The sequence below is a fragment of the Ciconia boyciana genome, chromosome 3, assembly GCF_034638445.1.
Source record: "Ciconia boyciana chromosome 3, ASM3463844v1, whole genome shotgun sequence".
Taxonomy (NCBI): domain Eukaryota; kingdom Metazoa; phylum Chordata; class Aves; order Ciconiiformes; family Ciconiidae; genus Ciconia; species Ciconia boyciana.
The window spans coordinates 22,769,935-22,786,724 of NC_132936.1; the positions used below are offsets into that span (position 1 = coordinate 22,769,935).

At 39.5% G+C, this 16,790-nt stretch overlaps 1 protein-coding gene across 2 annotated transcripts in view; it reads left to right on the forward strand.

Annotated features, from left to right (window-relative positions):
• Positions 1-3,676: 3,676 nt before the first annotated feature.
• FBXO25 (F-box protein 25) overlaps positions 3,677-16,790 on the forward strand; it is a 34,729-nt gene continuing 21,615 nt past the window's right edge. The window contains exons 1-3 of one of the 2 annotated variants that reach the window (XM_072855125.1): positions 3,677-3,794; positions 8,193-8,336; positions 15,498-15,607. In XM_072855125.1, the coding sequence (XP_072711226.1) occupies positions 8,200-8,336; positions 15,498-15,607 (247 nt within the window). In that variant the 5' untranslated portion in view covers positions 3,677-3,794; positions 8,193-8,199. Of the gene's footprint in view, positions 3,795-7,965; positions 8,084-8,192; positions 8,337-15,497; positions 15,608-16,790 lie in introns of those variants that run through there. The other variant, XM_072855126.1, reaches the window with a different exon arrangement.

The window sequence follows — 16,790 nt, forward strand, 5'->3', positions numbered from 1 at the left end:
CTGAAATAATCAAAACCAGTAACAGTCACACTGCCTACCAGTTTGTTCAATTTCCACTGCGAAGGTTTAAACTGTTCCAGTGTTAAATAAAACATAATAGAGAAGGTCCAGTTGAGGACTGTGACACCAGAGTAGAAAAATTCACGTAGAACTTTATGAAGAATGTCTGAAGCAGCATAGTGTCAAACATTATTAAAATTCTCAAGAATTATGAGTTGCTCAATGTTGATTAGAATTGCCTTAAAAGGTTCCACATTCCATTATGCTATTTATGTTTCAAATTCCCCCAAAATGAACAACATATTTTCTTTTGTACATTTTTAACATAGACTTGCACTACACATAAAAAATATTTTAAAATAAATTTCTCAGTCTTAGAACCTGAATCCCCCTAGATTAATTTTTTATAAGTAGGAACTTGGACTCTCAAGATAATTATTCCTTCCATGGGACATAGCTCTAAATTTGCTTGTTTTAAAATTTAGCAGCTTTAGTTAAAAAGAAAAAAAAAAAGGCAGACAGACAGAAATCATAAATACTAAACAGTAAAAAGACTTCTGTTAGGGAGTACAGAGAGCTAAAATTACAGTTGCAATAGAGAGGATGGCTCAACACTAACTATGGGCAATAATCACTTTACATCTGCTTGTTGAATTAGCACAAGATTTTTATACATTTGGAATGAAACCACATATACACAAAGTCTTATACCAAGTGGCTCTGTACTAAAAAAAAAAAATAAATCACATTGTTGCAGCTCCCTCTAATGTATAATTAATATAAATACGCTGAAGCCAGCAGGTAAAATACTATAATAGCTGGATATGAGTAGCAGTGAATATTCAGGAAAGAGAGTTGTCATGGAAAACCCAATTACTTATGTACCTCAGCTATTAATGACATTATTAAATTTGCAGCACAAGTCAAAAGTGTGACTGCCCAAGCTGGGAAGGCACACTTGTCCTTGCCCTTCTAGAACCTATACCATAAAAGAGAAAAAAGGTACAAGAAACACATCACTCCATCTGCTTCCTCCATCCATACTGCATCCTTCCTACGGTGTGAGGTATTCATTCAGGGTGCCATCCACCAGACAGGCTTCATAATTAAGGGAGTGTGGTGGGTTGACCTTAGCTGGCTGCCAGGTACCCACCCAGCTGCTCTCTCACTCCCCCTCCTCGGCAGGACAGGGGGAGAAAATAAGATGAAAAAGCTCATGGGTCCAGATAAGGACAGGGAGATCACTCACCAATTACTATCACAGGTAAACCAGACTTGGGGAAGATTAATTTAATTTATTGTGAATTAAAAACAGTGGATCATTCAAATAGGATAGTGAGAAACAAAAACAAAACTAAAAACACCTTCTCCCCAACCCCCTCTTCTTCCCAGGCTCAACTCCACTCTCATTCCTGACTCTTCCGCTGCCTCCTCCCCTCCACAAGTGCCGCAGGGCAATAGGGAACAGGGGTTGGGGTCAGTTCATGACACTTTGTCTCTGCCACTCCTTCCTCTTCATGCTGTTCCCCTGCTCCAGCGTGGAGTCCCTCTCACAGGATACAGCCCTTCACAAACTGTTCCAGTGTGGGTCCTTCCCACAAGGCTGCACTTCTTCAAGAAGTAAGCTCCAGCTCATTCTCTTTCAGTGTTTTAGTGCTGCCTAGTCCTCAGGGAAAGACAAGAGTACTACAGCACATTTTGGATTAGATGTTTAGCTCATGATGCTCTACTAGTCAAATCCCACCTACCCTAAAAGATCAGCCCCACCTGAGCTGTGAGGTAACTGTGTACTCGTTGCATGTCCACATGCCATAGGATACCTCAAGAGGCAGAGAGAAAATATAGAAGGAACCTAGAGACAAAAGCATTTTTGCCACATTATGAAGGAATTTTCTAGATCTAGATCCAAAAGAGCAAAAAAACCCCTTTCATGGGCTGGGCAAGGAGCGTTACAAGTTCCTAGCAGAGTAGTGTGGTTGAGACATACATTTACGACAGAATCATTCAGGCCAGTGAATGTGAGGATAACTGCAGGTAGACTCAACTGTCTTGCTAGCTGTGTTTGGCTGAAGGCTGCCCACAGCAGCCAGTGATGTCAGCAAGCATCTAGACAAGTTGAGGAAATGAGAAAGGGGGGCTAGCAAGGCTAAAACCATTACAGCAGAGCATGCTGCCCCACAAAAAGTTCCAGACCAACATGAACCATCAATATTGACTCACGTCCTTTTCCAATGTGAGGCTGGGAAACTCTTTTCAATCACCATATTCTCCAATGTGACAATCAGGCTGGCAGACAGGGTGGCCTACAGCCTTTTACCATACAAAGGCACCACCTCTGCCATGGCTGTATTTGTGTCAGGACTATGGGGTCTTGAAAAAGACTAGGGTATAGTCTTTTTTTCTCTCTTCATGAAAACAGATGAATCCTACCTCTAAGACAGTAGTTTAATTACTAAAAGTGACATACTGAGAACATAATCAATCAATCCCAGGTCAAAAAGAACTACTCATGTAACTTTTTCAAGCCCAAAGACACAAAAGAAACCCTTCTAAGACATCTGAGCCTACGCTGAATTCTGTGCTCTTATAGCACTGAGGTTATATCACAACCTCCAGTTTCATACAGGAAAGAGCTGCAAAAGGATTAGGGAATGCTTCCAGGTAGGGACAAGTTGCAGTAATTGCAGTATTGTCAATCCCAAGCATTCAAATAATTAAAGGTCAACCCCTTATTCTACAGCACAAAATATTTAAGACCAATTTAAATGTTTTAAAACACAATTTTAGCTCCTTGACTTTCTCTTTTTATATCTCTCTCCACATTCATACAGGGAAAATTACCGATTTTTAAGCAAAAGCTGAAATGTTCATACAACCACATATTCATGACTTAAAGCTTTAAGAAATAAGGAGCTCCATAAGGTTGGTTTCCTACAGACTTGTTTCCCATTTCTCCCAAATTCTTTTACAAAAGTAAGCCTAGTGTAGCTCCAACCCTCATGTAACACCTCTAAGCCACCAAAAGAAAATGTGCCCTGTCTGGGGAGGATGTACACAAGGACTGCAGCTGTCCAAGGCACGGACTGGCCCACGCTCATCAGCCGCTCCCAGGCACCTGCATTCCCCCTGCCCTCCCCAAGGCAGCCCGGAACCGGTGTATTCCTCCAGCTGCCTATTTTCATACAACCTACGGGAACTTGAGTATCTCCGAGACAACCCCTTCTGCTTCGAATCCAGCTGAAATCAGCCGATGGGTTTAGAAACTGAAGCGGAGGACGGACGAGCAGGCAGCACTGCTCTTCCCCGAGGGCCCTGCCGAGGCTGACACACTCCCTGCCCGCCACACGACGACACTGGCAGGCTGCACACGGATTTCTGCCCTTACGTTAAGAAAATCCAGTCAGCGCCAGGCCGGCGGGAGGGGCGGGAAGGGCGGCGGGAGCGCAGGGCGGCACAGCGCCCCCCCGCCGCGCGGGCGGCCCTCGCTCGGCCCCGCTCGCGCCACACGCCCCGCCCCCAGCCGACCAAAACATTGACACGTGCGCCTCGCTCCCCCCTCACGTGACGCTCCTGGCCCGAGCCTGCCGGTGACGCCACCGCCCCCCTCCGCCAATGGAGAAGGGCGCTGCCGGGTAGCAACAAGCGCCGCGGCGGGCGGCCAATCAGCGGGGCGGGGGGCGGGGGAGCGCAGCCCCATGTTACTTCCGTCAATAGCCCCGCGGCCCGGGCCGAGCGTGCGAGGGGGAGTCGGGCCGGTCGCGCGCTGCAGGGAGCGGTGCTGCCGCTGTCGTGAGGTGAGGGGGGGCCGGGGCGGTGCGGGGCCGGGTGTACAAATGAGGCGGGGCGGGAAGGGGTGTGGGACTGTGTATGCGAGGCCCACGGGCCCGGGCGCTTGTGGCTGAGTGCGGGCAGAATGGGCAGGCATGGCTTGAGGGGTTTCGGACTGGGTCTTAGCGGCGTGTGGAGCTGGAGTAGTTTGGGAAGGTGAAGGTGCTTGAGCCCTGATGGGCGGATGAGTCTGGGGCTAGGAATAAGGGGCAGCGTGGAGGGGGCTGGAGGGGAGGTGTCTGGAGCCTGCCTGGGGGAGTGGGGTGTTGGGATATCAATAGGCTGCATGAGTATGGTAGAACGGGGAGAAGCAAGGGCTGGGACAGCAGCAGGCTGGAGGGAAGAAGTCTAGGGTAGGCAGTTCAGTTGGCGAGGCGGAGCATTTGTCCCTGTTGGGAACTGAGAACTGCATGGTCTGGATGCATGAAAATTGTTTTATGGGGAAATAACAATCAGAACCGGAGTGGGCAAGAGAAAACCTGAGGAGTTGATGAATCATGGTCTTGCAGAAGTTTGAGACTTGATTTGAGACAGTTATTTAATATGAAAAAACATGTGGCGGGATGAAGTCTGTAAGCAGACTCGGACCTCTGAGTCACAGAGGTCGACTGAGCTAGCTCCTAGAAGAAGGAAGTCTAGAAGTCATATGCCTGTCGTGAGGTTGCAAAGGAGCAGTTTCTGTTGAAAGTTGAGCTGCTGAAGAGATTTGGTTAGCGTGCTAAAGGAAGAGATGGGTATGCTGCTGGACTGTAAGGAAACAGGAGAACCTTGCCTGTTCCCATCGTGTTGGCAACAGTCTTGCTACTGAATAAGAAGAATGGTTTGGGTCATAATGACATGTTCTTAAGTATAGGAATATATAGACAGAAGAGGTCTCCAGTACAGTGGCAGAGTAATAGGATGACTTGCTGCAATTCTGAATGGCTTTGCAGTGACTTTTGCTTATGTTGTGAGTTGTCTACCTCATGGAAAGCAGAACTCCCTTACAACTGCAAGGATGGCTGGAGCAGTTACTGTCATCTCAAGCTGTATTAAGCTGGCATACACAGCCCTCTTCTGTGCTTCTTTCTGGTGGCTCTTGTTTCCTCAGTCCTTTTTCCCCCTCTCCTCAGGAAAAGGTGTATGATGCAAAGTGAAGAACTCTTGTTCTTATTTGTTTTTAGGAAAAAGTTAAATGCAATTAATGTCTTGTCTTAAACTCTTGTTGTTAGCTAATGACCACATTCCTTTCCCAGTCACTTTTTGCTTTAAAGAACCTTGTCCCACTGGATTTTCCCCAAAATTCAAGTCTAGGGAGCTCATCTTTTGTTGTGGTGAAGGGTTTAACAAGTAAATAGCTGCTTGCTATTATTGACGGTATACTACATAAAGTATGCTAGAATTCTTGAAAGCAAGCTCTGGTCTGGAAGCCACAGGTATACTTTAGTGCAATGCTGTATGGGGAAGCAAAGTCTGAGTGGAGGCAGAGCAAAAGCATGAATGTTCTTACCTGTCTAGGCAGTCATACTCTATGATCACTTCTCATATGAAAGAGATGCATAGGAGAGATGTTTATGATACACTGCTGCTTCTTAAAATTTGATCACTTCTGAACAACAATCAAATCTACACTTCAATCCTACAGGAATTGAGAAGCAATGAGATTTTTTTTTTTCTGGTTGCATATACACTGTTACTAAAAGAATACTTTTACACTTCTGACTCTGTGAGCTACAACTTTTGAGCACGAGTATAGGTCATTTTGTGGAATTGCTACTGATGGATGCACTCTTAGCTGGTGCAATAGTGAAACTATGTCTTGGACTAAGAATATCTGTTTCTTTGGAAAAAAATTAGGTCAACATGTACCAACCTCACAGAATTACAGACTTTTTGTAATCTTCCACAAATGTTTAATTTTAAAGAAGATAATCTGTGATTTTTCAAATAGCTTTTTATTTTTTTCTCTTAGAAAGATAATGTGCTGAATATATCATACATATACAGAAATAATTCATATCTCTATGAGCTTTTTGTCTTAAGTATGGTTTTCCAGGATTTCTGCAGCAGACATCAGTAGTCTTCCGTGTGTGTGTGCACTTCCTGATACCGTTGTTGTTATTTTGAAAACAATGTAATTTTTTTTGAGGAGGGATGACAGAACATTTATTCTGTGTTGAGACCTTGCAATGGAAGACCATCAGTTTTCAGGTTGTAAAGATCTGGAAAGCAGCCTGGTTTAGAACATGCAACTATTGAAGCATATCATTTTAAACGCCAGTACAGCTCCCTAGGAGGAGGTTACACATAGCACTTACACTGGTGGCCTGTTACCTTGAAACCACAGGGTTTTTTTCCAAAGTTTAAGAATTTATAAAACATACTAAGCATCCTATTCTGTAAATTATGATTAGCTTTGGACTTCAGCTACTTCCATCCACTTGAACAAAATACTTCATGTTTTCTTGTATTGTTTTCAGGAAGTTTTTTTTTTCCTTTTTCCTCATTGTTTTATAACTTATCCTGCTAACTTCTAACAATACACGTTCCCACCATGCTGCAAGTATGTGGTCTCATTTTTTTTCACTTCCTTTTCCCAACAATTCTTTATCAATGTAAGTATTCTTGAAATATTTTAAATCTTTTTTTCAAGTTATCCCATTCAGCCTGTAATGATCTCTGTGGTTCTGAATTCTCTCTAGATTTTAATTTCTGAGTAATGACATGCACCTACAATAGTGTTTTATTTTTATATCAGAGCTGCTGACCAGGATTAGATTGTGAGCTCTGTACATCTAGATATGGTTCAAAAACTTTTGGTTTATGTTTGTCTAAGATGATGTTTTTGACTTGCTGTCTGCTGTTTTCTGAGTCTCTTTCAGTGATTTAACAAATTTTCTGGTAAATTCTGCTTATCTTGGCAGGAGTAAAAATACTTTAACCTATGTTATTCTGAAATTCACTCAGGAGCACCAGCTACTTAAACAGTTGTACGATAAAGACAAGAGGCCTTAATTTCAGTCAAAATGAGAGGAGTTCTAAACAACTTGGAAAAAATGTATGTTATGGTTCATGTTACTCCTAGGAAGCAGTAAAAAGATTTGAAAAGCAGATAGGCATGAATAGAGTTTGTGGTGGCTGGAGGAAAGGATGTGGTAAATTTTGGAAAAGATTACTGTTAGATGCAGAGGAAGGCTGAGTTATGCGTAGGAAGGGGACTTTAGTCAATGCTGAGGGCTAGACAATGCACTTTGTTTTGTGTGGTGTGCAATTTTTTAATTAAAAAAAAAAATTCTGGCTCACTCAACTTGTATTTCTTCAGGCTTTTTATGCGTCTCTGCCTTCTCCTGTTCTAACTAGTATATTGGGCAGATGCTGGTCAAGAGTGCAAAGGGATAAATAAATTCATAGTGATGTTTGACTGATGTGGCCTAATATTTTTTTCAAGTTGAAAAAATATTAGAAAATGCATACTTGTTAGGAATAAAGCTGTTGGTGTTAATATATTAACATATGTTTCAAATATGATAATATTGTTTTCCCTGTATATCTTGCATGTGAAACCTCTCGTTAAAATAAGGAGCAATGTATATGCATGATGAATGGGAAGAAGAGGGCAAAAGCTAGCAAGGTCAGAGTCTTCAAAGTGTGGAAAAATGCTTTATTCAAATTCTTACTTCATATGTCAGAAGTGAATCTGCCTTTTGAAAAACGGTAGCAGAACACTGTTTGAATGATATACCTGTGATGACTTGCAGCTGTTTGTAGGAATTTAAGGACACATTTCACAATTGACTTGTATGTAGCAGTCTCCATTTGTCCTGGTATCCAGTTAATAGCCTAGCGTGGGAGGTGACCCTCAACAGCAAGTGAAAAAATACTTGGGAAAATGAAAATTCCTTTACTGAAACATCACTATACAGTGTAGCACAAACTCAGTATTTATAAGCCTTAGAAAAAATAAAAGGAGCAACATTGATTTTTGTGGCCTGTCAAACTCTTACTAACCATTTATTAATCAGGTCTCAAAATCAGTAATCTGTTTGATCATGGCGGAGCAGATTACCCAGGATATAATTTTGCTCGTTTTGGTATCAACCCTTTCCTGGACTACAATAATTCTTTTCCTTGTTCTTTAAAGAACTGGGAAACCTACCTTGATCTAATAAATGCTGAAAGACAAGAAAAATGAGGTTACAGAATCAAAAATGTACTTAAGAAACTGCTGAATCTGTTTCTTAAAAGGATGGTCTACAGAGAGTTTTCTTTCCTCAAGGTAATAATTATATTCTTTTAAGGCTAAAGAGAAAACTGAAATAATGACAAGAAGTTTTGCAACTTGTCTTAATTGAATAATACACAAACAATCTTCTTGCTGCTTATAGAGAAGCCATGCCATTTTTGGGCCAAGACTGGAGATCACCTGGATGGAGATGGGTTAAAACAGAAGATGGGTGGAAACGATGTGAACCCTTCAGTCCTGCACTTGAGGATGGGAATAATCAGCTGAATGGTATCAGTCACACTGTGTAAGTTAAAAAAACCCAAGTGATTCTGCATAAGTTAATAGCAGGTGGGAAGGCAAAGATTGACTTAATTTCCATTCAGACTGCAAGTATTTGTGGTAGATGATATCATCTGCATATGCTAGAAGTATACAAATGCAACCATGTGTTTTGTTTAGTTAGGCAGAGAGGAGACCCCGATGGAGATTGACTATCTTTTGTCACTGCTTTGTGAGTTCCTTATTTTAGGCAGACAGATCCCACCTTAAGTTGTATGTCTTTAAAAAAAAACCAACCCCTTAAAAACCCAACCAAACAAAAAACCTGTTAAGTACTATTTAAAGATAAAAGTGATACTTATAAGTATTTTAAGTAAGGTACTTATAACTTATTGCAAGTTCAACAGGCATATTGAAATGTTACCTGGAAGTGACTGAAGACTTTCTGCTGATTGGGTGTTGGATTAGGACTGTTTATGGCAGTCATATAATGCCTTTGCTCTAAGTACACAGGTAATGGTAGTTTTATGGTAATTCTCTAACACAATATATGACTGTGTGTGCTCCTGTAGAACAGATGAGAAAGTTATTAGTTAAATAGAGTAATACTTGTGGCAGATGCCCACAGACCAGTGTGATATAAATAGCTGTGTCCAAACAAATTTCTACTTGGTTTCTCCACCAAGATGTAATTCTCAGGGATAGCATTCTTGGTCATAAATTCCAGCATAACGTGTTCATAATGAGAAAAGAGAACATTCAGTGTGTTGTTGTTAGTCCAGTAAATGATACAGTAACTGATGTGATTTAGAGGGAATTTACTGGCAAGCAAGGACTTGCTGTACTCATACACCTGTGTTTTCTAAATTTGTGAAATAAACCTCAAGAGAGTTATCAAGCAGTGAAGAATTATTATTAAGCTTATCTTGACCTACTGTTTTCTTCATGCCTTTTTTCTTTTTGTGTTCATCTGTCACTGATACTATTTGGGCTTCTTTTTCCACATGGCCTGGCCACTGTGGATACAAAGGCTATGCTTGTCTGGAAGAGTGTTCAGTAAGCCTCCAACATAAAAGTTGTCTTATATACCTTTGAAAAAACCTTTTCTTCCCTCTTTCATGTATCTTTAATAATATAGTTGGCAGATGAAAGCGATCTAATTTAATTTTGATAGCTATTTGCACAGTTACTAAATAATTATATTTTGTAGGTTGCTTTAATGAATATTGTTTAGCAAGTATGACATAAGTGATCATTGTTTTTGTGAATATCATTAAGACTTTTGCTCTTCTGATCCTAATTATATGTTGAGATATATTTATCTCTTCTCCAGAGAGCAAGGCGAGGTATTTTTATTGCTTCTTCAAGCAAAAATGCTAGATTTTTTTTCCTTAGTCTTGAAAGAATTTAGTCTTGAACTCCTCTGGAGTTCTCTTGCTAGAAACAGATTTGAATCAGTTCTTTTTGGAAAGATATAAGAGTATTAAAGTTCAGGACTAAAATAGGTACATTAATTTGAAGGGACTGGCCATGAAATGCTCTGGGTAAAAAAAAGTTTTCATTAAATCTGAGGGGTTTCATGATTTGGGTTTCTTAGGCTAGCTTGCCAATTTGTCAGAGTCCCAAACTCGGGGACTAACCTAGTCTGCAGCAGATACCCTCATCTGTAGTGATTCCCCAGTTCCCCATCTTCATCTTGCACATCTCCTACTTAGTAAAGCCAAACCACAACATATTCTGTAGCCTTTCTTTGAATTTTTTTTTCAATTCTGCTTCTGTCTGTTCAGTTAATGTATATTGTCCAAACTTAGACTACAGAATTCAAATTGGTACTTCTTGGCAAAGTAGCACTACTTGGGAGTAATTTCACTACAGTTTGAACTTTGGATCTATGAGTTAATTGCTGTTTAGCAGCAAAGGTTAATATCTATTTGCACAATATTATAGAACAGTTAAGGGTGGAAAGTACCTCTAGGGATCTTCTGGTCCAAACACGTGCTCAAAGCAGGGCCAGCTGAGGTTGGGTTGTATAGGGCCTTGGCCAGTTGAGCTTTGTGCATTTCCAGGAATGGAGATTCCTCTCTGGGCTCCTGTTTCAAGTTCTAGTACCCTCACTGTGATTTTTTTTTTTTTTTGTTCCCTCTCCCCCCCACCCCGCAATCTAATAAGAATTTCTCTTATCCCAGATTGTGTCCATTACACTTGACTTACTACGGCCCACCTCCTCTAACCTTACAGTCTAGCTCTATCTTCTTTATACCCTCATATTAGATATTGACAGTAATCAGATTTCCCTCCACCACCATCTCTTAACACTGAACAAGCTCAGTTCTTTTACCCTCATGCATCGTGTGCTCCAGTACCTAATCACCTTGGTAACTCCCCACTGGACTTGTTCCAGTATGCCAATGTTTTTTATTGTATCAGGGAGCCCCAAACTAGACACAGTACTCCAGATGCAGTTTCTCATGCCAAATAGAGAGGGATGATTGCTTCTTTCAGTCTGGAGGATACACATTTGTTAACTCAGACCAGGGTGCAATTGGCTTTTTACAACACAAGGGCACACTGCTGACCTGTGTTCAGTGTGTTATCCACAAGACCCCTGGCTCCTTTTCTGTAAAACTCCTTCCTATCCAGTCTGTACCCAGCATATACCTGCAGATGGGGTGGTTCTATCCCATGTGCAGGGCTTCGTATTGAAGTACAGTAGTGTATTGTGTGTTCCTGGCTTGTTCTCTGTACCATCTTAAGCTATTTGGAAACAATTATCTGTGTATATTGAATAGACAGCTCAGCTTAGGATATCTGTTAACATGATACAGCACTGACTAAGGATGAGGCTTGATAAAGTGCTTCCTTCCTTGTGGAAGAAGCATATAGTAAACAATACATAAGTACTTTTTTGTCTCTTTTTAAACTGTCCTATGAATAGGGATGATGGTATATGCCAGTCTGGCAGTCCTAACAGGGTTTTATTTATTTTTGCTCATTAAATGAAATAATACTTTTCACCAAAATATTCTGTAGAAATCTATGCTAAAGGTAGTACTTGAGTATTCCAGGGAGCAGATACGGCAGTTTTCCTTTAAAAAGAAATAAGTTCAAGCTATGTAGTTGACTGAAACCCTGTTTACTATTACTTGTATTCTCTTCTGTAAGAGAAAGTATGGATAGAGTTACTTGCCAAACTTTGTCTTTTATCAATTACAAATACTTTCCCTTCAGAAATTGAAAAGATCTACTCACAGATTCAGAAATAAACCTTCAAGAAATGTAAATAACTTACAGAAGTTCTATTTTAATAAAAACATATTCTTCAATTTTTTACCTTATTCAATTAGTCATCCAGTGCCTTGGTGAATCCAGCTGATGAATTAGTCAAAAATAGTGGACCTAATGATAACCATCCTGGAACAAACATAATCACTTGTGCAGGAGCAATGTGAATTATTTGGAATAATGTTTGAATAGTTGCACTTTAAATTAGTTCCATTTATGGAAACTGAGATGGAAAAAATGAGACCCTCAGTTCTGTAGTTCTTACTTACTTGGATAATTAATATTATTATATAAGTGAAGAGTGCATTGTATTCAAGGTATACAATAGATGGAAATGTGGTTGAGGCGCAGTGCTTAATCAAGCTCCGTGTGCTGAATGCTGGCTACGACTACCTGCAATTTGTACCTATAAATTCTAATGCAAATACATATTTCCAGTGCCATGGCACTGTGTCATTGAAGCTTGGTGGGGGGGAGAAAGAACAGCATTGCCTTACAGAATTGTATGCTACCTCTCAGTAGCCTGCAGCTTAGGGGTAAAGCTGTCTTATGCTTTCTGTTTGAGGTAAAAGGAAGAGAATCAGACTAATGGGATTTTCATGATGGTGATATTCCTTTTTTTGGGTGTTAGGCTCATATGAACTACTTGGGCTGGCAGGGTAGTCATTTGAGTCTGCAGTGTCTCTTGTCTAATTCTGTAAGTGAGATACGGTGTTCACAAAAGTGTTTTTGGCACTGGATGGAAGTCCTTGGATTTGAATCTAGTCTTAGGTAATTTTGGCACTTGACAAATATATTGCAACATTATTTGGTGCAGGCACTTACCTCAGGATTTTCCATGCGTGGTCAAGCTGTAAATGGCTTTGAGTCTCTTCTAAAACACTTAGTGTGTCTCTGTAGGTAATTGGATGACTTGAGGGCGTTCCTTCCTCCGTGAGAAAAGAAGCAAGGGGATGAGGAAGAAGAGTTGGAGTTTGGATAGCCCTGTCAAGTTTTCCAGCATTTTAAGTGTCATACCCAAGAGGTTACTTAAATATTGTTATGAAATTACTTTTTTGGAAAAAAAAAAATAAATTCTTGCATGCTTTTTGTAGGGTATTGTAGTTCTGAGGACACCAGGTACTTTGCTTTTAGAAGCTTTAGAATAATTTTTTTATGAAGAAGCGCATCATCAAGACAAAGTAAGAATAGCTGTAAATTGGCAGTATTATGTATGTATTTAAATCCTTCCAGGTGCACTCAGATACCATGTGCAGTATTATGGTAAAAACATTAAATTAACGCTTCTGTTACACCATATGGCACGTGCAGCACTTGATTCAGTTTCTTGTATCTTAGCTTGGTGTTCGGGGCAGGGCAGCAGTTGCTTTTGGAAATGGTGGAGCAGCTTTGTTACTCATCAACCAGCTCTCCAGATTTCTGGAAGGAAGGCTGACAGTTGCTGGGGAAGTGCCTGTATTTCTGTCCCATTCTTCTGATGTTTGTGGGACCCTTGCTTTCATTCTCAGTAACAGACTTAAAGTTTGTCAAGAAGAATGGTGATGGTTACAGATAAGCAGGGAAAGAATCTCCACATGAAGTGGGACAGAACATGAGGAAATAAAGCCTCATATAAGAAGATTCTCACAGATAAGTCAAATTTATCTTTTCTCTAAAATGACATGAAGAATTCCAGGAATGTCACAGGTGAATTTGAATGTTAGACAAAGGTGTTTGAAATGGCGCTCTTCATCTTCTCAATTCCTTGTATTAATTGACTGTCCTTAAGCTGCCTTGCTTGTTTATCTGATGCTTGAGGAAGTGTATATTATTGGGGGACAGGGCTGGACTTTAAATCACTTCAGGTATGTTACTGGTCTAAATTGCCTTCTAAGGACACTTCCTCTCTAGGAATAAAAGAAGGAATCGTGCCAGATTAACCTTCCTCTTCTGAAGCTGGCCTTCAGGAATGCTGCCTCCCCTCCTCTCCCTGTTGCACTGGGTCGATGGGAATGGGCGTGTTTCTGTTCTGCCTGAATTATATTGCAGAGTATCAGGCCGTATCTCTCTAGTCTTCTATCTGTTGTTAGGATGATAAAGCTAGGTCTGGGAGCTTTGGGCTCTATTTCTGATTCTGTAGCAACTTTTCTGATTTCTGCAATAACTTATGTGTTGTGGCAATGCAGTCAATATGCTAAAACATAATTAAATTAATTATTTTAGTGAGCTTAAAGATATTTCCTTTGATAGCTTTGGAAAAAAAACCTGATGGATTGGAATGTTACTTAATCAAAGTAACTTATCAGTGTTGATGTTCTGCTTTTGTCAGTTGGCCAGTTCCTGTTCTCCAAACTCTTGCTGTTTGCCCAGATATGATATCTGGCAATATTGCATAGAATATTGAAGTTGTTGAGTCTTTATACTCTGCTTTAAAAATGGTAAGACATGAACTAAGGCCCTCACCTTGGATTGAGCTTTATCTGAATGCAGAGGTATGTTAGATTTTTTTTTTTTAGGATTTAAACCTAAGATGAAAACAACTTTCTATTTTTGAGTCATCTCAACTTGTGTATCTTTAAGCTGAGCTAGCATTTACTGATTAGAGCAGTTAAAAAAAAAAAGCTTTTCTACAGTGTTGTTTAGTCATCCTCCTTAACAGATGGCTCAAGCCTGAAAATTTTAACTTTAAAATTTTAACTAGTAGCAATAAACTAATAAAATATTATTTTTGCAACTTAATGCCCCAGTACAGGTTGTTGTTTTTAATAAACTGGTATCCTTCAGTTTTACAATGTTCAGCTGTTGCTGGTGCAATTTGAAGTTCAAACTGACATTGATAGATTCATCTGGCAAATTTGGATTAAAAATAGTAATGAGTGGGAAGGGTTTTGTATACAACTTTCTTGTCAAAGAATAATAATGAGGAAATAAAATAGTACTACAGTTAAGCTTCACTACCATGCATCTTTAGTTATTCTGCTTATCTGTGCAGGACCGCACCCTTCATATGAAGTATCTTCCTTCTCTGTGCTAGTAAAATGAACACCCATTCTTATCTGTATTGTTGTTCCTTATAATTATCTGCAAAAATGGAAAGCAAAACTTTATGAACCTGTGTAGACTTTATGTAGCACAGGCAGCTTTTAAATGTGTATGTATTTTAGAAAGGTTAGTTTATACAACAACACTTTCTTAATAGTTTCTTTATATATATATATATATACTTACACTATCTGTATATACACTCTCTATATAATTATTCAGTATAGTCCTCAGTGTTAGGTTACGTAGTTAACTGTCAGAAGTGACATAGGTATAGTTGATTCTCTCTGGGACAGAGCAGAGTAGACCATGTGGTTCTTGATGCTCTACAAATCATTGGTAAAACATTACTGTCACACCTAAATTATGTACAGTGTTGCGATTCAGGCATTTATTAAAAGGAAGACTTTCTTTGCCCCAAAGTTGACAGTAGTAACAGAGGTGTCTTTCTTTGCTGTCTTTCTGCCTATACGAGGATTTGCAGTAATTCTGCACTGACTTTTACCTGTATGCACAGTTTTTCAAGGCTTGGTCCATTTCAAATAATGAATTTTTGTACACTAGAGCTTTGCAGACAGCGAGCTGTCCAGTTAGTACTGTCTCCTCAGTAGTCCTTTCTAAATGTCAGTGATGACTTACAAGATACCTATCAGGAGGATACTTTTGTGTATTTAATCACTTTGACACAAAATTCAACCCCACTGGGAAGAAAAGAGCAAGACAGCTGTCAAGATATGTGTTGCTCTAGACCATCAGGTAGAGGAACATCATTAAAGTCTTCCAGATGGGAAAAAAAAATTGTATTTTTAATGCAGAGTATCATAAGCTGTATGCATTTTAAATATTTAATCACTGCTGTTCTAATTAGATGTGTTTATTTCAGCATCTTAACTGGTGATGATGAAGATGAAGAAATATACAGTACTGAAGATTGTGAGTTTGCAGCCAAGAAAAGGAAAAAAGATCATTTTAGGAATAACACAGATTCGCAATGTAAGGCTGGGGGCTTTTTCCGTTTATTTTAGAAGACTCTTGTAGGTTCAGCAAAATTTTATAATAACTATTCATTTATATTCATCTGTAGAGTAGCCTTCTGACTTATGTTTACTTTTGTATTGGCAACGAATTCTGGTGTCAGAAGTGATACATCTTAATTGAACTGTGCCACAGATAATCTGTTGTGTGACTTTTTTCAAAGATCCAAAGGTAATTAATTTAAGAATAGTAATTTCTGAATAATAAATGCCTTCTGATACTAACCACTGTTTTGTTTTGTGGTTTTAGATTAAATTCTGGATGCTTATGGAAGTTTCTGTTTACCAAAGCAACTGTTTTATTTTTGCTTAATTCAAATTCTGATTAGCATTAGATCTCTAGAATCAGTTCATAAATGCATATATTTGTCATAATGCCTATAGCTTTTGGTAAAGACTTTATCAGTATTGAATTTCTTAAAAATAGTCCCTTTTTTTAACATTAAAATATCAAAGCCATTTTTGTCAGTTCTCACTTTTAAAAGATCACCTGTACCTTAGACTGCAAATATGTGTATGACAGCAAGTAAACTTACTGAAGTAGAGAATTTGGTAGAGTAGGTAAAAAAAAGAGTAAATTGATAAGCAACTTTTTGGCATTTCTAATGCTTTGATCTTGAAATTATCTCCATTATTTGTATATTCCCAAAACTGTAATGGAGATGGTCTTGCAGAAAGCTGCGAGCTTCCCCAGGCTTGTCTGGGTGTAAAGTCTTTCAAAAGATTCAAGTGGCTAGATGTAAGAGCATGCTTTCTTTTGACAACATACCAGACTTCTGAAAGTTGTCTTTATGTCTGCCTGGTTGCCTTTATTGGTCTTGTATAGCTGACTTCCCTGCAGCATTCTGCAACTAGTTGAACAAAGTGGATGCAGAGCAGGCACCTTTACAGAAGAAAATGGATTAGAGGGGTGGAGTGTTCGGGAACAAGAAGGTTGCTAATTTCTGTACTTTCGTGTGTGAAGTGCTAAGGTGCCTGTTGGATTAACAAAGATCAGGGGTTTTGTAGGAGAAATCGACTGTTGTTGGTACACAGTTGATGAAAGTTGTGTCACATCTGCCAATGGTGTGCCAACTCTTGTGTTTGATTTATAAAATTATTTAACTTTTCCTTTATTTTTTTGAAGTACATAACTTCTGAAA